The 23,299-nt window shown below is 37.2% G+C and overlaps 1 protein-coding gene across 1 annotated transcript in view; it reads left to right on the plus strand.

The window, feature by feature from the left end:
• Window positions 1-23,299, plus strand: part of LOC133081912 (transmembrane 9 superfamily member 2-like) — a 111,350-nt gene that overhangs the window by 65,618 nt on the left and 22,433 nt on the right. The window contains 4 exon segments of the mRNA XM_061178226.1: window positions 12,384-12,543; window positions 13,829-13,980; window positions 16,256-16,367; window positions 19,088-19,259. Coding sequence (XP_061034209.1) covers window positions 12,384-12,543; window positions 13,829-13,980; window positions 16,256-16,367; window positions 19,088-19,259 — 596 coding nt within the window.

Here is a 23,299-nt window from a genome sequence, read left to right on the forward strand (position 1 = left end):
TTCTGCTTCTTAAGTTTTGCTTTTGTTGCTTGTGCTTTTGGTGTCATATCCAAAAAAATTGTTGTGAAGACCAATGTCAAGGAGTTTTGACCCTATGTTTTCTTCTAGGAGTTTATGGTTTCAGGTCTTATGTTTAAGTCTTTAATCCATTTTGAGTTAATTTTTGTGAGTGGTATAAGATAGGGATCCAATTTTATTCTTCTGAATGTGGTTATTCAGTTTCTCAACATCACTTATCGATTTCTTGGCTCCCTTGTCAAATACTAGTTGACAATATATGCAGGGATTTATTTCTGGGCTCTTGATCCTGTTCTATTAGTCTGTGTGTCTATTTTTATATCAGTACCATACTATTTTGATTACCATAGCTTTGTAGTATAGTTTGAAATCAGGAAATATGATGCCTCCAGTTTTATTCTTCTCTCTCAAGATTGCTTTGGCTATTCGGGGTCTTTTGTAGTTCCATACAAATTTTACGGTTGCTCTTTCTATCTCTGTGGAAAATGCCATTGGAATTTTTCAGCTGCTAATCTACTAATCTAATTTCTGTCTCTATGGACTTGCCTCTTCTGGACATTTCATATAAATGGAATCATAAAAAGTGTGGCCTCTTGTGTCTGACTTCTTTCACTTAGCATAATGTTTTCAGAGTTCATCCATGTTATAGCATGTATCACTACTTCATTCCTTTTATGATTGAACAATATTCCATTGTATCAATATACCACTTTTTGTTTACCCATTCATAAGTTGATGGTCATTTGGGCTGTTTTCACCTTTTGGATAATATGAATAGTGTTGCTATGAACATTTGTATGTGATGTTTTGAGTGAAAATATGCTTCCAATTCTACTGGGTAGATACTGGGTATATACCTGGGAGTAGAATTACTGGGTCATATGGTCACTATGCTTACTATTTTGAGAGACCGCCAGCCTATTTTCAAAAGTTGTTATACCATTTTACATTCCCACCAGCAATGTATGAGGGTTCCAATTTCTCTACACCCTCGTCAACACTTGTTACTGTTTTTGCTTATAGCCATCCTAATTGTTATGAAGTGATCTTTCATTGTAGTTTTAATTTACATTTTTTGATGACTAATGATATTGAGCATCTTTTCATGTGCTTATTTGTCATTTGCATATCTTCTTTAGAAATATGTCTATTCAAATCCTTTGCCCATTTTTAAATTGGATTATTTTTCTTTTTATTGTTGAATTGTAAGAGTTCTGTATATTTTCTTCCATTCTTCCATTTCTGTATATTTTCTTCCATTTCTTCCAAATATTTTCTTCCATTCTGTGAATTGTCATCTCAATTTCTTGATAGTGTTCTTTGAAGTGCAAAACTTGAAAATTTTGATGACATTCACTTTATTTACTTTTTCTTTGGTTGCTTGTGCTTTAGGTGTCATATTTAAGAAGCCTAATCTAAGGTCATTAAAATTTATGCTTATGTTTTCTTATAAAAGTCTTCTAGTTTTACATCTTAAATATAGGTCTTTGATCCATTTTGAGTTAATTTTTGTATATGTGTGAGGTAGGGATCTAACTTCATTCTTTTGTACATGGATATCCAGTTGTCCTGACATTATTTGTTGAAAAGACTCTTTTGCTCCAATTGACTTGTCTTGATTCCCTTATTGAAAATGAAGTGTCCATAAATCTGTGGGTTTATTTCTGAACTTTCACTCCTATTCCGTTAGTCTATATGTCTATCCTTAGACCAGTACCCATAGTCTTTTTTTCTTTTTTTATAAGTTTGTTGCTCCTTTTTGTGTACTTGTAATCTCTGAGATTATCTCTAATCTATTTATTTATTTATTTATTTTTGGCTGTGTTGGGTCTTAGTTGCGGCACGTGGGGTCTTTTGTTGTGGCATGCAGGCTTTTCATTGTGGCTCATGGGCTTCTCTCTAGTTGTGGCACGTGGGCTCCAGAGCACGTGGGCTCTGTAGTTGTGGCACGTGGGCTCAGTAGTTGCGGTGCATGGGCATAGATCCCGCGGCATGTGGGATCTTAGTCCCCTGGCCAGCAATCGAACCCGTGTCCCCTGCATTGGAAGGTGGATTCTTAACCACTGGACCACCAGGGAATCCCACCCATAGTCTTGATTTTAGTCTGTAGCTTTTAATAAATTTTGAAATTAGGAAGTGGGAGTCCTCCAGCTTTGTTCTTTTTCAAGATTATTTTGGCTATTCTGGAACTTTGCATTTCCATATGAGTTTTAGGAAGTGCTTTTCAATTTCTTCAAAAAGCTGACTGGGATTTTGATAAGATTGCATGGAATCTGTAGATCAATTTGGGGGATATTGCCATCTTAACAATATTAAGTCTTCCAATTCATGAATACAGGATGTCTTTCCATTTATTTGGTCTTCTTTAATTCCTTTCAATTACATTATACTTTGTGTGATTTCAGATCTGTTAAATTTATTGAGACTTGTGTTATGGCCTAACATATGGTCTATCCTGGAGAACGTTCCATGTACACTTGAGAAGAATGTGTATTCTGTTGTCAATGGGTGGAGTGTTCTACAGATGTCTGTTACGTCTAGGAGGTTTACAGTGTTGTTAAAGTCTTTCATTTTCTTGTTGATCTTCTGTCTAGTTGTTCTATCCATTATTGAAAGTGTTTATTCAAGTCTCTAACTATCATTGTTGAATTGTCTGTTTCTTCCTTCAGTTCTGTCAGTTTTTGCTTCATATATTTTTGGGGCTCTGCTGTTAGGTACATATATGTTTATAATTGTTATATATTCTTGATAGATTGATACTTTTATTGTTATAAAAGTCCTTCTTTACCTCTCATAATGCTTTTTGTCTTAAAGTCTATTTTGTCTGTTAGAAGTATAGCCACTCTAGCTCTCTTTTGGTTACTGTTTGCATGATATATCTGTATACAGTTGACCCTAGAACAACATGGGGGCTAGGGGCCCTGACTGCCTACACAGTCAAAAATCTGTGTATAACTTTAGAGTCAGCCCTCTCTATCCACGATTCTGCATCCACGGATTCAACCAATAGCAGATTGTGTAGCACTGTAGTATGTATTTATTGGGAAAAAATCCATGTATGAGTGGACCCGTGCAGTTCAAACCCATTTTGTTCAAGTGTCAACTGTATGTAAAATCCTTTTACTTTCAATCTGTTTGTGTCTCTGAATCAAAATTGTGTCTCTTGTAGACATCATATGTTTATTTGGATCATTTTTTTGGGGGTCCCTTTTGCCAACCTGTGCCTTTTAAATGGAATATTTCATCCATGTACATTTAATGAAATTATTGATAAGGTAGGATTTATATCTGATATATTGCTATTTTCTTTCTATAAATTTTAGGTCTTTTTTGTCCCTTCATTACTGCCCTCTATTGTGTTAAATAGATATTTTTAGTGTACTATTTTTATTTCCTTGTCCTTTCTTTTACTATTATTTTGAGTTTGTTCTTAGTGGTTACGTTATGGATTACAATTAATGTCTCAATTTATAGCAATCTAGTTCAGATTAGTACCAACTTAATTTCAATATTATTAAAAATATATGCTCGTATGTAGCTCCTTTCCCTCCTCCCTCCTTTGTGCTGTTATTATTATACAAATTCATCTTAATGCTTTGTATGCTCATCAACACAGATTTATAATTACTGCATTATGCAGCTGTCTTTTAAATTTGATAGGCAAAAAAGAAGTTTTAAATAATATTTACTAATATTATTTACTAATATTATTACCTTTCTAATCTTAGGCTTCTTCATCTGCAGTATGGAAATAATAGTATTATCTACTTCATATGGTTGTTATGAGGATTAAATGGGATAATGTATTAAAGCATTTGGAACAGTGCCTAGCACATGATAAGTGCTTAATAAATGGTAGCTGTGGTTATTAGCTACTGTCTTCTTCTATTATCATGCCTTTGCTCAAGCTATTCCATCTATTTGTAATCCCTTCGTTCCAATTTTCCAATGCCAAATTTCTGTTCATTCTTTAATTTCTAGCTCAAATACTACCACTTTCATGTTTTGAAATTGTACAATGTCTATTACCATTATTACAACACTTACCACAGTATTCCTTAGATTGGAGTTATTTGTGATATGTCTTATCTCTCATTTTACATTCCAAGACTCATGAGGGTGAGTACTATGTCTTATTCATTTCTGTATCTTTCACAGTGTGTAGTCCAGTGCCTTATATGAAGTATGAGTGCCTTATAGAGAGTAAGTGCTCAGTAAATGACTGAATCATGAATAATTTAAAATGCAAGACAGATTCAGTTTCCTAGTTCTGTTAGTAGAACTGAATGCAGTTTAAAAGCAATAAACCAGGCATGATACAAAGAACATGTTTCCCTCAAGAGGTTTAGGGGCTCTCTTAGGTACATGAGAGAGAGAATCATAAGGTACTGGGTTTCTTATTTCTTAGAATGTGGTAGGTTACCAGAGAATTTCAGTGCCTCGTGGTATATACATGGACAATGTAAAAATGGATTTGATATTGAGCTGCATGAGTTGCTTGTATGTTTTGGAGATTAATCCTTTGTCAGTTGCTTCATTTGAAAATATTTTCTCCCATTCTGAAGGTTGTCTTTTCGTCTTGTTTATGGTTTCCTTTGCTGTGCAAAAGCTTTTAAGTTTCATTAGGTCCCATTTGTTTATTTGTGTTTTTATTTCCATTTCTCTAGGAGGTGGGTCAAAAAGGATCTTGCTGTGATTTATGTCATAGAGTGTTCTGCCTATGTTTTCCTCTAAGAGTTTGATGGTGTCTGGCCTTACATTTAGGTCTTTAATCCATTTTGAGTTTATTTTTGTTTATGGTGTTAGAGAATGTTCTAATTTCATTCTTCTACTTGTAGCTGTCCAGTTTTCCCAGCACCACTTACTGAAGAGGCTGTCTTTTCTCCACTGTACATGCTTGCCTCCTTTATCAAAGATAAGGTGACCATATGTGCGTGGGTTTATCTCTGGGCTTTCTATCCTGTTCCATTGATCTATATTTCTGTTTTTGTGCCAGTACCATACTGTCTTGATGACTGTAGCTTTGTAGTATAGTCTGAAGTCAGGGAGCCTGATTCCTCCAGCTCCATTTTTCGTTCTCAAGATTGCTTTGGCTATTCGGGGTCTTTTGTGTTTCCATACAAATTGTGAAATCTTTTGTTCTAGTTCTGTGAAAAATGCCATTGGTAGTTTGATAGAGATTGCATTGAATCTGTAGATTGCTTTGGGTAGTAGAGTCATTTTCACAATGTTGATTCTTCCAATCCAAGAACATGGTATATCTCTCCATCTATTTGTATCATCTTTAATTTCTTTCATCAGTGTCTTATAATTTTCTGCATAGAGGTCTTTTGTCTCCTTAGGTAGGTTTATTCCTAGATATTTTATTCTTTTTGTTGCAATGGTAAATGGGAGTGTTTTCTTAATTTCACTTTCAGATTTTTCATCATTAGTGTATAGGAATGCAAGAGATTTCTGAGCATTAATTTTGTATCCTGCTACTTTACCAAATTCATTGATTAGCTCTAGTAGTTTTCTGGTGGCATCTTTAGGATTCTCTATGTATAGTATCATGTCATCTGCAAACAGTGACAGCTTTACTTCTTCTTTTCCAATTTGGATTCCTTTTATTTCTTTTTCTTCTCTGATTGCTGTGGCTAAAACTTCCAAAACTATGTTGAATAATAGTGGTGAGAGTGGGCAACCTTGTCTTGTTCCTGAACCCAATCCAAAAACGAGCAGAAGACCTAAATAGACATTTCTCCAAAGAAGATATACAGATTGCCAACAAACACATGGAAGAATGCTCAACATCATTAATCATCAGAGAAATGCAAATCAAAACTACAATGAGATATCATCTCACACCGGTCAGAATGGCCATTATCAAAAAATCTACAAATGATAAATGCTGGAGAGGGTGTGGAGAAAAGGGGATGCTCTTGCACTGTTGGTGGGAATGTAAATTGATACAGCCACTATGGAGAACAGTATGGAGGTTCCTTAAAAAACTAAAAATAGAACTACCATACGACCCAGCAATCCCACTACTGGGCATATACCCTGAGAAAACCATAATTCAAAAAGAGTCATGTACCAAAATGTTCATTGCAGCTCTATTTACAATAGCCAGGACATGGAAGCAACCTAAGTGTCCACCAACAGATGAATGGATAAAGAAGATGTGGCACATGTATACAATGGAATATTACTCAGCCATAAAAAGGAACGAAACTGAGTTATTTGTAGTGAGGTGGATGGACCTAGAGTCTGTCATACAGAGTGAAGTAAGTCAGAAAGAGAAAAAGAAATACCATATGCTAACACATATATATGGAATCTAAAAAAAAGAAAAAAAAGTGGTCAGAAGAACCTAGTGGCAAGATGGGAATAAAGATGCAGGCCTACTAGAGAATGGACTTGAGGATATGGGGAGGGGGAAAGGTAAGCTAGGACAAAATGAGAGAGTGGCATGGACATATATACACTTAAACGTAAAATAGATAGCTAGTGGGAAGCAGCCGCATAGCACAGGGAGATCAGCTTGGTGCTTTGTGACCACCTAGAGGGGTGGGATAAGGAGGGTGGGAGGGAGGGAGATGCAAGAGGGAAGAGATATGGGGACATATGTGTATATATAACTGATTCACTTTGTTATAAAGCAGAAACTAACACACCATTGTAAAGCAATTATACTCCAATAAAGATGTTAAAAAAATGGATTTGAATTTAAATGGAGAAGCAGTTAAACTAATGAACATATGCTTCCTAAGAGAAATTGAAGAAAGTAAAATTATTTATTTATTTTTAAAAATAAATTTATTTATATATTTTTGGCTACGTTTGGTCTTTGTTGCTGCACATGGGCTTTCTCTCTAGTTGTGGTGAGTGGGGACTACTCTTTGTTGCGGTGCACAGGCTTCTCATTGCGGTGGCTTCTCTTGTTGCAGAGCACGGGCTCTAGGCGTGCAGGCTTCAGTAGTTGTGGCATGCAGACTCAGTAGTTGTGGCTCGTGTGCTCTAGAGCACAGGCTCAGTAGTTGTGGCGCATGGGCTTAGTTGCTCCACGGCATGTGGGATCTTCCTGGAGCAAGGTTCAAACCCATGTCCTCTGTATTGGCAGGCGGATTCTTAACCGCTGTGCCACCAGGGGAGTCCCTAAAATTATTAAATGATGTCCTTTTCCTGCATGTAACCCCTAAAGCAGTAGGTAGAAAAGAGAAAGAGTCAGCAGAGCTTGATTGGCATGTACTCAAATTTTAAAATTGGAAGAAGAAAGTTTTAATTCCAGCACTCAGTATTAGGTGAGTGACCTTGGATAAGTCCTATAACCTTTCTGATTGTCCATTTCCTTGCTTGTAATGCTTGTGTCACAGAGTCATTTAGAGAAGTAAATGAACTAATGGATTGTGAAATTGTTTTGTGAGCTACAAAGCATTTTTGGTCACTCTTTTCTTTTGTGTTCCTACTGTTCTATGTCTATCATCTTCTATAGCATTTCCTATGTTGTAATTTATTTGTTTATCTCTGTCTCCCACTAGACTGAGCTTTTTCAGAGCAAGGATTTTTGTTTTATTTATCTTGGAACACCAGGGCCTAACACATAGGTACTCAATAAATGTTTAATGAATGTGTGAATAAATGTTTCGAGTAGGAGGTGGACCTAGGTTACCTTTTAAGTTTCCTTTTAGTTTTGCTGTTTAAGATTCCATGAAAAGGTCTAGAAATAATTAGAGATTGACAAAGGAATTCATACTTAGAATATAAAAACATGAAATTGAAGGACAGTTACAGAATCGTTAAACACATATAAACATTCTAGAGTGTATTTTCAAAAGGGAAATTGTTGAGACGGGTTAATTGAGTTTATGTATAAGAAGGGAGTTTATGATTTGTCAAGTGAGAAGTAATTTTTCTGGCCATAGAAAGATAACAGCTGAAATGAATCTCTCCAAAGCTAGGAAATGTGGCAGAGGAATATCGTGGCTAAACAAATTCATTAGAGCAGAAAGGTATTAAAAAACATTTTAAGAAGTATGGTTAAGTCATGGGAAACTAGACTCCCTTATTGAGATGCCAGAAACTGATGAGACATAAGGTGGAGCTTTTGTTGTTGTATATGTTGTTGTTTGAAAGGACTGGAAACTACATCTCCAACAGGAGCAAAGTATGAATAGATATGTCTACTGAAATAAAGTGTTGATAGACAGAAGAGACCGTGAACACAAGGAGGAAAGGTGGAGTAGAAGTAGTAAGATGAAAGAACAAATGACTGAAGTTGGTTTAGAAAGGACCAAATCACTTATAATGAGAGAGGGGGAAGCATCCAAAGCAGTGATCCTAAGTAAGAAATTGAAAATAGATCGTAAGTATGAAGGCAGCCTTAAAATCCTAAAATTAGAATGGACCTTGAGAGAATTTACAACTGAAGAATGAAACCAGAGATTCTCTAAACAGTGGACCTCAAAGCCTAACCTGGTTCAGCATGAAGTGGCTGTCACCACATTCCCTGGCTCTGATCTTTGACAAAATGTTTGGGGGAGGAGAAGATAGATGTGATTGGTCAAGTTGGTTCCTACCATAGAGACTTTATTATAGCACAGTGGAATGGAGAAAGCTTGCTCTTGAAAAAGTCACACACATCTGGTTAAGAATCCCAGCTCTACCTCTTATCAGCTGTTCAATCTTCAGCAGATTACTTAATATCCCTAAAAGACATTCAGAAAGAACTCTGTCTATCCACATAACTTCTGTTTTTCATATACCTGGGTTGATCATTAATTTTCCTCTTTTTTTTTTTCCTGTTCTTCATTTCTTTCTTTCTTTTTTTAAACACTGCTTTCTAAGACATTTCGTCAGCTTTATCTTCCAACCCTTTTATTAAGGTTTAAATTCCTCTTGTCATTTTTTAAAGATTGAAGTATAGTTGATTTACAGTGTTGTGTTAATTTCAGGTGTACAGCGCAGTGATTCAGTTATACATACATACATATATATATATATATATATATATTCTTTTTCAGATTCTTTTCCATATAGGTTATTACAAAATATTAAGTATAGTTCCCTGTGTTATGCAGTAGGTCCTTGTTGGTTATCTATTTTATATATAGTAGTGTGTGTATGTTAATCCCAAACTCCTGATTTATCCCCACCCCCTTCCCCTTTGGTAACCATAAGTTTGTTTTCTATGTCTGTGAGTCTCTTTCTGTTTTGTAAATAAGTTCATTTGTATTTTTTTTAGATTCCACATATAAGCACCTATTGTCATATTTTTAATTCCTAAGACCTCTTCTATTTTCTCAAAAGTCCTTTAAAATTTCCTCTTCTTGTCTCATGGCTGCAAAGTCTTCTTTAATTTCTCTGAGGATCATAGATTTTCTTGGTAAAGTTTTCTTCTGAGCTTCAGGGATCTTCTCTAAGGGACTAGCCCTCCCGTCTTCTGTGGAGGTCTTCAAGGGGAGTTGTTTGGCTCTGCAGGTCTATCATCATCTCAGGCTGACTTTCAACCAGTCCTCCTGGTGTTAGCCAGTCGTTCACCCCTACTTGTAGAGGTACCTGGCACTACAAATTCCTGAACCTTTTTGGAGCTCTGTGGTATAAAATTTTTTTTAAAAAATATTTATTTATTTATTTTTGGCTGCGTCGGGTCTTCGTTGCAGCACACGGGATTTTTCGTTGAGGCACACGGGCTTAGGTGCCTCGCAGCATGTGGGATCTTAGTTCCCTGACCAGGGATCGAACCCGCGTCCTCAGCATTAGGAGGTAGATTCTTAATCACTGGGCCACGAGGGAAGTCCCTTGTGGTATAAATTGAGCTGCCTCTCAGCTTTCCCTACTGATGACTTCGGATACAGGTTCCCACTTTCTACTAACTTGGTTACTATTTGTCTGTCTGCTATCTGGTTTCCAAAATTTGCTGTTAATGCCTTCTCCCCTGTATCCCCCATCCTTTTGTATTTATGCCTTTTAAAAATTCCTTTGCTATAATTTTATCAGGGTTTTGAGGAAGGAGCAGAGCTAAATGTGTGAGTTCAATCTGCCATCTTTAACCCAAAGTCTTTTAATTCTTCACGTCTTTTGTATCCTTCAGGTCTTTTATATCCCTCCTTTACATTTTAACCATCACCACATTGTACAGATTCTTAACACTTTAGACTCCTTGCCTCTAGTATCTCCTCCCTTAGGTTTGTCCTTCGAAATGCTGTAGATTCACCTTCCTGGAAAACTGCGCTGTGTACCTCACAGCTTTGAGTGTAAAAACCCTTCAGTTCCTTCCTGATGCTGACAGGATAAAGCCTACATTCCTTAACCTGACTTTCAAAGCCTTCCACAATCTAGCCTCTGCCCACCTTTTCAGCCTCATCTTTTAGGCTTTCAGAAACACTCACATCCATGCCCACCCACAGCCATACTCAGCTTGTAGCTGTGATCAAACTTGTCTGGCACACATACAAGCACAGTAGCTGGGCTTGCCTGAGGGTTTATCCAGTAGACTTAGGGGTTGACCTGCTGATTTTGAATGACTAATTTAAAACTCTTTTGTTTTTTTTGGAAAATTTAAATTATTTTATTATAAAAATTTATACAAAATAAACCATAAACACAACAGTGAAAAATAAAATTTAAACAGAGTTAAGCCAGTCCATAAAACATTTCAAATGAAAAAGTAATAACAAAAACCTTATCAGCTCATTTGAAATTATTCATCTTTAGATATATGATGCTTTATTTCCTAGACTTAAAATAGTGATCTCATTACACTTAGTTAGGCTGTGAAATATTAAGTAGTATTTTAAAAAGACAAACAGATTCTTAAACTCAAGGATTAACAAATACTTGCAAAGTGGTCACCAAAATCTTTGTGTATTTGTTAACAAAATTGTAAATCCAGAATACAAAATCTACTTGAAACAATCTAACCAAATACCAGATTACTTAAATGAGGGTCGGTTTCTGAGATGGTATCAAGAGAAAATTAAAGTCTTATTTACAGACAAGGTTGTGTACACAAATAGGTTTTTGTCAATATACTTTTTATTTATCTTTTATTAAGTATAGTTGAATTACAGTGTTGTGTTAATTACTGCTGTACAGCAAAATGACTCAGTTATACATATATACATTCTTTTTCATATTCTTTTCCATTATGGTTTATCACAGGATATTGAATATAGTTCCCTGTGCTATACAGTAGGACCTAGTTGTTTATCCATCCTATATATACCAGTTTGCATATGCTAATTCCAAACTCCCACTCCTACTCTCTCCCACACCCCTCCCCCTTGGCAAGTATATTTTTTAAAAGCAAATCAAACTGGCCACCATTCCTGAAAACGCCTCCTACACTATGCTGGAATTTAAAAGGACTTTTAATAACTTCAAGCCCTATCTGCACTACATGTGAGGCAGCCTTTAAGATTTCTTTACCTCCTGTACTGAAGGCCAAGAAAAAGAAACTGAAAATATCTGCATGATAGTAAAAATTTTTTCCCCATTACTTAGAGCTATTAATAGAAATTGTAAGGCAGAATCTTTGTTAGGAAGGCTCTGAAGAAAATAAAGATGTGTGTAAGATAATTTTTAATGAACTTTCTTACAGGAAATATTTGTAAAACTCTTTGTTTTAAATGAATACTTGTCTGACTTGAGCCTTCTAATAGTCCATTTCAGTCTAGGATTCTAAAATCTTTTTTTTTTAAATTAATTAATTTTATTTATTTTTTGGCTGTGTTGAGTCTTTGTTGCAGCACACGGGCTTTCTCTAGTTGCGGCGAGCGGGGGCTACTCTTCGTTGTGGTGCACGGGCTTCTCTCATTGCGATGGCTTTTCTTGTTGCAGAGCACAGGCTCTAGGCATGCGGGCTTCAGTAGTTGTGGCTCGCGGGCTCTAGAGCGCAAGCTCAGTAGTTGTGGCGCATGGGCTTAGTTCCTCCGCGGCATGTGGGATCTTCCTGGACCAGGGCTCAAACCCGTGTCCCCTGCATTGGCAGGCGGATTCTTAACCACCGCACCACCAGGGAAGTCCCCTAAAATCTGTTTTTAATATATGTATTTTCTTAATTGTGTTCACTATATTGCATATTGAGTTTTTCGGTAGTATATTATTCCACACCTTATTTATTTTCTGCTAGACTCTTGAGCTGCAAAGATGAGTGGAATGTAGAAATTATGTCCTATAATAAACTGCTATCTTATTGTATGGTATTGAGTTTAAGCTCCAGCTCAATGACTGGGTTTATACAGTGTGATTTAATATTCTTCTAGGGTTTAACCTAGTAATTTGTGATATCCTTCCCACCAAAAGAGTGTTCTGACATTCACATCAAGTATATTTATAACATTTTCCTGAAATCATAACGTTTTCTGATGACTTTTCTCCTCTAGTATCGTCTTTGCTGACCTCTTCATCATGAATCTAATTCTTTGGGTGGAAGGGTCATCAGCCGCCATCTCCTTTGGTACCCTGATAGGTATCCTCACAATGTCGTTTGGAATTTCAGTACCACTAACATTTTTGGGTGCATACATTGGAAGCAAGAAAAAGGTAAACTTTAAAAATACTTCTTTTGACCATTGAGTGATATCTGAAATAATACCTCCATGTGTATAGACTATACATGGAATGGAAGATGTACCATTGGAGAAAATGACAAAGAATAATCATTTAGGGATAAAAGACTTTTACAAATTGTAAATGAAAGACAGTAACACTTTAAAAGGCATTCTTTAATGTATTTCTCATTTTATGGGTTGTTTATATTTCCCTCTCTCTCTGATGGGCAAAATTAAAAGGATATATTATAGGAAGGCTGACTTTAAGAAAGTCAGAAAAATAATAAGATTATATAGTGGGGGGAAGAAAGCCAAGATACAATCCAAGAAATGAGGCTGTTCAGTTTACAGATTTTTTTCTTTTCCCTTATGGTTTATCCCAGGATATTGAATATAGTTCCCTGTGCTATACTGTAGGACCTTGCTGTTTAACCATTCTATATGTAATAGTTTTCATCTACTAATCCAGTTTACAGATCTGAAGTTAGCCTATTCCACGTATAGGGAAAAGGAGCAGTATACCAAAAAGACTAAATGAGGCCACACTGCAAAAGGGTTGTATTATAAAGATATAGCATGAGTTTGCAGGGGAGAAATCAGACAAGACAAAACAGGAGGTGGAGTTCCACAGAGAGCAGAAAAAGAAAATTTTCTGAAAGCTATTGACAAATTTTCAGAGGCAAATTATTAAACAAATTCTAAGAGAGAACTTTTGGACATCATATATTATTTCATATTGCAGTAGTCACTAGTGAGTTTTGTCTAATCTCTCCCTTGAAATTTGTAAGAAAAGATAAACATCCTTATTGTTTAGCTGTGTCCTATCTAGTATGCTGGCCACTAGACACCTGTGGCTTTTGAGTACTTGGAATGTGGCTAGTCTGAATTATGTGCTGTAAGTGTAAAATACACACTGGTTTTCAACCACTTAGAACAACAACAAGAGGAATGCAAAATATCTGATTAATAATTTTTATATTGATCACAAATTTAAATGATAGTATTTGGACATGTTAGATAATTAGATCAGATAAAATATACTAATAAATTAATTTGACCTGTTTGTTTTTTTACTTTTTAAAATGCAGCTACTAAAAAATTTGATACTGCATTTGTGGCTTGCATCGTAGTATTTCTGTTGCACAGCATTGGTCTAGCCTCTGCCCACATAACTGCTCTTGGAAATATTCAGATTCAAGATTGTGTATTTTGATGGTATCTGTATAAATTTACTTCAGTTTTGTTTCATTCTGATTTTCATTTCATTTATTTTCGAGCAGTTTAGGTATCCAGTTCGCACAAACCAGATTCCCCGTCGGATTCCTCAACAGACTTTCATTAGAAAACCACTTTTTGGCCTCATCATCAGTGACATTTTACCTTTTGGCTGTATTTTTATTCAACTCTTTTGCATTCTAAACAGTATTTGGTGAGTATTGTATCTTCATAATCTAAAAAATATTAAATGTTAATAAATTAATTTTTTTATATGTCAAAGAGGTTAAATTCTGGTATGGTAAAACTTTATTTGCTACCCTGTTTTATCCAGGAAATAGCAATCTGACCTGAGGGAATTTCCTAGGAAACTAAGACTTAATTCACAAAATTTTAAAGCTACTTTTGGATGGAAATGTCTATAAAGATTTCCTTTTTGGAAATTAATAACCTCTTTTTAAGCCTTTCCAGGTGACTTAGAAAAGTTGGTCTCAAACTGTACTTCTTTGAGACTTTGCAAGGGGTGGGATGGGGGTGTCCCTTGGAGGGAGGTGCGTAAAGATGGGAAGGGGCAGCTCTGATTTGTATCCGTTTTCCATACTGGCCTTCCATGCAAGATTTCATTTAGAGTTTCTCTGCTAAAAATAATTTGAAGACCACTGATTTTGGGTCTTCATCTGTACTGAGCTATAAGTAATGGTTTTCTATCTTCCTTTCTGTCAACTGTTAGTTGTGATGTCAGATGCCTTTTCCTTATAACTTTCCTCTTTTTATCTGCTACTTTTAATCTGTTGTAATTTAAGAAGTCTAATAACCAAGATAGTTAGAAATGCATGTGAAGTAAGAACAGGTACTCTCTGATTAAAGTGCCACAGCTTTAGTGCCCCTGCTTTGTGACAGCTATTTCAGTTGCTCCAAGTCCCTTTTTTTCTTACTTCCTGATTCTTGACAGCATTTTGGTTTCGGGAGCTGGCCAAGTGGGGTGTTACTGTGGAAGGATTTGTGGAGAGGGGGCAAAGGCACCATAAAATAAAATAAGATAAAATAAAATAAATAAAATGCAGTCGCCAGCTGTGTGTGTTTATAACACTTTTGTCCCAAAGGAATCTTCTGGACAAAACTTTGAAGTCCTTGGAAATTAGGCTTAATCACAAACATTAATTGCTCACCTTTTAAACAGCATTGTGTCTAAGTTGTTTAAAAGATAAGCAATAAAATCTGTTACCTTGTCAGCAACTAAATATTTAACATGCTGCTAAATAGATTATAGTAACCAAATTTTCCAGATGTTTTTGATGGAAAAGTAACTTTAAAGCGAAACTGAAAGATTCTTTAGATGAATTAATTAAAAAAAGATTTTTTTAACTTTTTACTTTATATTGGAGTAGAGTTGATTAACAATGTTGCGATAGTTTCAGGTGTACAGCAAAGTGATTCAGTTATATGTATACATGTATCTATTCTTTTTCAAGTTCTTTTCCCATTTAGGTTGTTACAGAATATTGAGCAGAGTTTCCTGTGCTATGCAGTAGGTCTTTGTTGGTTATCCATCTTAAATACAGCAGTGTGTACATGTCAATACCATATTCCCTAACTATCCCTTTCCCCCCACCCTTCCCCCCTGGTAACCATAAGTTCGTTCTCTTATAGATGAATTAATTTTTGTTTCAATGAGAAACAGCACGCTTGTTGTGTACAATTTTGTATATATTTATTAACTCTAGAGATGATTCTCCCCAACCTCCATCCTTCATCTTCACCCTCAGGTGTATATCTTACATGAGGTTTTAAAATGGGATATTGATCGGTTCACCAGTTTCTTCTTCTCTTCAGAAGGTTTTAAAAAATGTATATTTTTTATCCCAATTTAGTCAGCTCGCTCTATAATAATGAAAGAAATTACTTCATTCCTTCGAAGTTTGACCTAAATGTAATTCACACATAGATATTTTTAAAGATGCATGTTTGAAAGTATATTTAATAGAATTATGTGTGTCATGCTATAAAGACCTATTTGGGGAAGCTACCTGTCAACAGACCTCCAAAGGCAAAATGACGTGTGATTCTGTGGTTTTCTGTTGTATAATGTAGTCGCTGGTATTTATGGCATTTACAACCTTCCATTTCTAAAGAGAAAGCATGTTTTTAAATGTGTGTAGAGAAAATTGATGGGTCTCAAGTGAAAACTAAATTATAGGATCAGAGAAATATGGGTAAGTAGCAACACTGATTCTGATGAGAGAGGATATGGCCAAACTCTGAAGCTGTGTAGGTAAGGGAATATATATATATATATATATATATATATATATTCGATACTACATGGATACTACATGGATTTGATGATACTGCATGGATAGATGAAGGTTTGGAATGAAAAGCTCAAGGTGAGAAAAGTGTGTGACAGTTTACTGTATAGAGTTGGACGGATCTTTCTGTGTGTATTGTTAAGTTAAAGGTTATTTTAAAGCTGTCGTTTTTCTTTTCAGGTCGCATCAGATGTACTTCATGTTTGGCTTCCTTTTCTTACTCTTTATAATTCTCCTGATTACTTGTTCAGAAGCTACCATTTTGCTGTGTTATTTTCATTTGTGTACTGAGGTAAAGACATAGGAAACTAATGCATCTGAAGCTTTGTAAACTTGCATTATTGGAATTAGAGGTGTGTGTTGAGAAAGGAATTGAAATAAATGTTAACCGCATGGTTTCTATAACCTGGGATCACTTTTATATTGTGCTTTTCTAGTGACACATTTTAATTTTGATGCAGCTATCAAGTTAATGCTACTTTGATGGAAAATTTTCAACAGAAAGCAATTTCTCTCTGGCTAGTTACTATAATTGCTGCATAATATTCAGTTAACATAGAAAAATATAGGGAACTGATTTGATAGTTTAGACATATAAAAGATCTGGTTCGATGATGTTTTCTTTTTAACAATTAAAATTTTCTTGCAGCTTAGGCCAGGATTGCATTTTATGGGTTTGAGATTGCTGCTAAAGGCCCTTTCTCTTTCATTTCGTTGCCTTTCGGTTACCATGGGCATAAATAATTCTTTTTACCCCATGCCATCCCCAATTTTTTCCTGATGTCATTTTGGATAACTAAGCTGGTGGTGAACGTGTTTTCTTTTCTTTTTTTTTTTTTAAGTTAATTAATTAATTTATTTATTTTTGGCTGTGTTGGGTCTTCGTTGCTGTGCGCGGCCTTTCTCTAGTTGCGGCAAGCGGGGGCTACTCTTTGTTGTGATGCGCGGGCTTCTCATGGCGGTGGCTTCTCTTGTTGCAGAGCACGGACCCTAGGTACGCGGGCTTCAGTAGTTGTGGCACGTGGGCTCAGTAGTTGTGGTCCACGGGCTCTAGAGCACAGGCTCAGTAGTTGTGGCGCACAGGCTTAGTTGCTCCGCGGCATGTGGGATCTTCCTGGACCAGGACTTGAACCCATGTCCCCTGCATTGGCAGGTGGATTCTTAACCCCTGTGCCACCAGGGAAGTCCCTGAACATGTTTTCTTAAATCCCCTAAATCCCTCTTATTTTGGTAGTTTAATGTGACTCTCTAAAGGTGACAAGAGAGTTTAGGGAATGATTATTACATACATGATGTCTTAGAGCATTTTTTTCTTGAGCTATAAGAATAAAGGTAAAAAATATATAATTATGTATATATTATACTTAGCTACTCATTCATTCTGTGGTACATTTTGTCATAGAAAATCTGCAACAGTCATTAACGAAACATACATTAATAGACATATAATGTGTATATTTTTATTCCTTAGAAAATGTTTTGGGGGCCCCCAAGACCACCCACATGTTTGGTGACTCACTAGAAGGACTCATGGGACTCAGGGTATAGATGTCTTCTTGGCTAGGGTTTGTTACAGCAAAAGGATACACAACAGGATCAGCAAGGGAAAAAGACACAGGTGGAACCTGGAAAAAAATCCATGTGCAGTCTTCCTATGCTTTCTCTCTCTCATGAGGGGACACACGAAGCATGCTCCTTTCTCCAGCAGTAAAAAAAATGCAGGAATACATGTGCAACGTGTCTGCCCAGGGAAGCCCATTAGAGACTCAGCATCCAAGGTTCTTATTGGGAGCTAGTCACATAGGCACCCTCTGCCTAGCAACTCCCAAAATTCCAGACTCCCAAAAGGAAAGCAAGTGTTCACCATAAATCACATTGTTTGTACAGTCTAGGTAGAGCAAACCAGTCTCATCAGTCAGGGAATGATTAAATGCCAAATTCCCAGATATAAGCCAAGAGTCAACCTTGTAAGCAGACCCTTCTAAAGATAGCAACCTCAGACCTGCTGTTAACCCTTTTCTGCACACTTTATCCCCTTGGCCCTTGACCACAGTGCCTTTATGGTAAAATTACTATCAGGAAGGGCCCATGGGGCAGGATGAGACTAACCTGATTATTGACCTCAGTCATGCCTCCATGGGTCCTGAATTTAGCCAGTTAAAACAAATCCTATTAACCATAAAGGTCTGTCTTAGAGAAACAAACAGACTTATAGAATAAGAGATCAGGTTTGTGTTGACCAGAGGCAGGGGTTGGGGGGAGGGAGAATTGGATGAAGGTGGTCAAAAGGTACAAACTTGCAGTTATAAGATAAATAAGTACTAGGGATGTAATGTACAGCATGATAAATACAATTAACACTGCTGTATGTTATATATGAAAGTTGTTAAGACAGTAAATCCTAAATTCTCATCACAAGGAAAACATTTTTTTCTGTTTCTTTAATTTTGTATCTGTACGAGATGATGGGTGCTCACTAAATTTACTGTGAAAATCATTTCATGTTGTATGTAAGTCACATCATTATGCTGTACACCTTAAACTTAGATAGTGCTGTATGTCAGTTATATCTCAATAAAAATCCCAATAAAATTGAAAGGGTAAAAAAAGGTCTATCTTAAATTTCTATATTAACCTTTTTTTACCTGGCCTGAGGCATCAATTCAGGCCCAGCACAACTCTGGCCAGTAAACTGAAGCTGACCGGAAAGCCTTCCAGGGCTGAGGCAGCATCTGCAGAGAAAGGATGCACACATTAGAAGTACAATCCCCGAGGGCACACATCGTCCCCCTGGAAACCAAGAGTTTATCATTGTTAGGGCGCCCCAAGCAGGATGTACATTAGTCAGACAGTACATATTATATTAAATTTCTTATAAAACTTCCCCCTTTATTTCTTTTAATCCATAACCCTACGGAGCCTATTTTATGTTTCTTGTTATTACAATAATTGCTAACCCATGGATAGTTAGAATTTCATCTAAAAATTTGTTTTTTCTACCTCTTTTTGCAGGATTATCATTGGTGGTGGAGAGCCTTTTTTACCAGCAGTTTTACAGCTGTTTACCTTTTTTTATATGCAGTTTATTACTTCTTTACCAAACTTCAAATCACGGGCATTGCAAACACCATTTTGTACTTTGGGTACACGATGATCATGGTCTTGATTTTCTTCCTTTTCACAGGTAAGCACAGAATTACTTTGTGTATTTCAGATTCTCTAAAAAGACTTGGCGATAGCCATAATATAATAAGCATCAATTAACAATTAATGGAAGGAAGAGGGAACAAAGTCATCATGTTCATTTTTATGCTTTGGAGATAAAAGATTGCAAAGCCTGGGGAGCTGGAGGGACCTTATGTACTTAGCTGTAAGACTGTCTCTTGTGAATGTTTTTAAACGGTAGGGATGTGTTCCAAAGCACAGTAAGGGTTATGTGTAATCACCTTTGAATAGCTCCCAAGCATAAAAAATTAACTGACTTGAATAACTTTTAAATGAGTAAAATGAGATTAAGTCAATATAAGCAATTATAGGTGAGGAACAAGATGTATACTTCTCAGGATTACCCATTTGGGATTGTTATTTGGGTTCCGCTGTGATGGAAACTTTTGTTTAGATTAATGCTTGAAGCAGGTGAAAAAATGGCATGGTTTCTAAGATGATCCAGTTGGAGAAATAATGAAGATGGAGAGCTTTACGCCCTTTCTAACCCAAGGGAAGCAGCGGTCCATCTCTACCTGCCTCACTTTTAAGTTCTGGTTTTAGCTCAAGTCATATCACTTGTGTAGATCAGTTTGGAACATTTCAAGTATTTTTCTCCGATTTTAACTCTCAGGTTCAATAAATATGCAAAAATTAACAGTGGAAATTTGTCAGAAATCAAAGCCTTAAGACACATGTAAACATTACCTGAGAAACTGGGCATCTTGGTGGTGGCTCCTTTCGGTGCTTTTCGTATACTGCTGCTCTCAACTCCTCAGTAAAGAGAAGACTGGGCAGGCCTTCTTTCATCTCTCAGCCACCAGAAGTTCTATTTAGGGCCCTCCCTGGCGGTCCAGTCGTTGGGACTCCGCTCTTCCACTTCCACTGCAGGGGGCCTGGGTTTGATCCCTGGTTGGGGAACTTAAAAAGTTCTATTTAAAACCAAAGGCCTGAGAGCATCTCACCATTCTAGTCTACCAGCCTCCTCGTGTTTTTTTTTTTTTTTTTTTTAATTTATTTATTTATTTTTGGCTGTGTTGGGTCTTCGTTTCTGTGCGAGGGCTTTCTCTAGTTGCAGCGAGCGGGGGCCACTCTTCATCGCGGTGCGCGGGCCTCTCACTATCGCGGCCTCTCTTGTTGCGGAGCACAGGCTCCAGATGCGCAGGCTCAGTAGTTGTGGCTCATGGGCCCAGTTGCTCTGCGGCATGTGGGATCTTCCCAGACCAGGGCTTGAACCCATGTCCCCTGCATTGGCAGGCAGATTCTCAACCACTGCGCCACCAGGGAAGCCCCCTCATGTTTGTTTTTGAGGTTTTTAAGCTTTTTACTGAAATATGCGTGCAGAAAAGTGCACACATCGTAAGTGTAGAGCAGTGAGCACAATCTGTAACTGACACCCACGTTAATAAACAGTACGTGATCTGCATGCCCAAAGCCACTGTTGGGCCTCTTTCCATTCACCTTCCCCAAAAGGCAACCACTATCCTGACTTTTAACAGCGTCGGTTAATTTGGCCTGTTTTTGATTTGTAGGTAAATGGAATCATACGAGATCTACTCTTTTACATCTGGCTTCACTGGGGTCTGGTTTCTTTTTCTCAAGATTGTTTGCGAATTTCATCCGTATCGCTGTGCGTACAGGTCGTCTCTGCCCCTCATGTGTTCTGTTTTGGGTTTCTCCCCCTGTGAGTTACTGGCTTTTCTATTTGTGTAATGTGCAGTTAGATGGATTATGTCTTCTTTTCTTCATTACCTAACACTTTGACTCAGGCTGCCTTTTTCTGGGAGTCTTATATTACAACAGCTTCTTTCAGAAGTTAGATGTCATCCCAAATGGTCACACTGCTGACAAAAATCTGTGCCCTTTGGTTGGCTCCACCACTTGAATTGCTTCTGTCACTAATATGTGACTCTCCAAGGCTCTCAGTGGTCTCTTGCCAAATCTAAGGCCTTTCCCTGGTCTTCATCCTCCTTGGCTTCTTAGCTAAATACTACTCAACACCTATTCTGTGAAATTCTCCCAGCATGATTGGCATTCTTCTTCTTGTACCACGCTGTGAATTCTTTTGTTTTCCTCTCTCTTCCTGTCACCTAACTCTAGCCTTTATCAAGGGTTCAGCTTTCAGCATTTCAGTCCTTTCTTTCTACACTCTCCCTTTTAGAGCTTATTTAGTCCCAGGGCTTCACTTATCTCCTCAGTGCTGACAGCTCCCAAATCTGTATCTCTAGTCATAACCTCTCTCCAATTATATTCTGAACATTTGCATGTCGCATTAGTACTGCCAACTCGGCATGCCCCAGAAAGTGAATGTAGCACTTCCTTTCCCCCCAACTGACTCATCTTAATTTCTCTCTTCCTTTGACCATCATCTCTAATCTCTCATCTCCTTGGCTTATTTTGCAGGAATTCTTAACATAGCCCTTCCATGCTTTATAGTTAATTAATTACAACTCCCCTATTTATTCTTCTTCAGAAGCCTCTTATTCTGTCTTACACTGCGCTAGACCCTGCGCTAGGTGCTGGGGACATAGTGGTGAAGAAGACAGGTAAGGTCCCCTGCTTTTGTGGATCTTATATTTTAATGGATGGGAGACAAAGAAGGAATTATGGGTTTGATGAGCTTTGTGAAAGAAATGATATTGAAGAAGAGGTGGATAATCAAGTGTTTCAAACAGAGGTGACAGCGTGTTCAAAAGTCCTAAAGTGAGAAGGAGTATGACATCTTCAAAGAACACAGAGAAGTTCAAGATGGCAAGAGAAGGAAGGTGGCACTAGGTGGCAATAGTGATTAGAGACATAAGGAACTTGCAGATCTTACCAGGGTCTTAAAAACTCTACTGCACTAGGGAATTTAGATTTTATTGTAGGAGTGATGGGAAGTTGAGGGGGTTTAAATAGGGAACTAATGTGATAATATCACTCTTCTTATTTGAAAGCTTTAATAGTGCCATACTTCTCTATCAAGGTCTAAACGTCCCTTGGTGTTTGGGCTCCTGTTCTGCCTACTCAGCGTATTTTCTAAGCCTCTTAAACTGAACCATTTACTGAGTTTAGGCGTGTCCCCTCCTGACTTTTTTTTTAATATATATTTTTAAAATTTATTTATTTTATTTATTTATTTTTGGCTGCATTGGGTCTTCGTTGCTGCGCACGGGCTTTCCCTAGTTGCAGCGAGCAGGGGCTACTCTTCGTTGTGGCACACGGACTTCTCATTGCGGTGGCTTCTCGTTGTGGAGCACAGACTCTAGGTGCATGGGCTTCAGTAGTTGTGGCATGCGGGCTCAGTAGTTGTGGCTCTCGGGCTCTAGAGCGCAGGCTCAGTAGTTGTGGCACATGGGCTTAGTAGCTCCGCGGCATGTGGGATATTCCCGGACCAGGGCTTGAACCCGTGTCCCCTGCATTGGCAGGCAGATTCTTAACCACTGCGCCACCAGGGAAGCCCTCCTCCTGACTTTTTTAGCATGTCTCCCCCGCTAACTTGGAATCTCCTTGAGAACAGGGACCACATCGTATGCCTATTTTATATCCTTTATAGTGCTAAGCACATGGTTCTTCTTGAATTACATAGAGCATGAAAGACAGGAGATACCATTATGGTATAATGTTTCCATATCTATTTTATTTTATTTTAAATTAAAAAAATGTTTAGATTGAAGTATAATTGACATACAACATTGTATTAGTTTCTGGTGTACAACATAATGATTTGATATTTGTATATATTGCAAAATGATCACCACAATAAGTCTAGTTAACATCTGTCATCATACACAGTTACAAAATTTTTGGAGTAGATGAGAACTTTTAAGATGTATTCTCTTAGCAACTTTCAAATATGCAGTACAGTATTATTAATTATAGTCACTATGCTGTACATTACATCCCCATGACTTATTTATAACTGGAAGTTTGTACCTTTTGACCCACTTCACCCATTTTGCCCACATCCTCTCCCCACCCTCCAGCCTCTGGAAACCACCAATTTGTTCTTTGTATCTATGAGCTTGGTTGTTTTTTTTG

This window comes from Eubalaena glacialis, chromosome X (assembly GCF_028564815.1).
Source record: "Eubalaena glacialis isolate mEubGla1 chromosome X, mEubGla1.1.hap2.+ XY, whole genome shotgun sequence".
NCBI lineage: Eukaryota > Metazoa > Chordata > Mammalia > Artiodactyla > Balaenidae > Eubalaena > Eubalaena glacialis.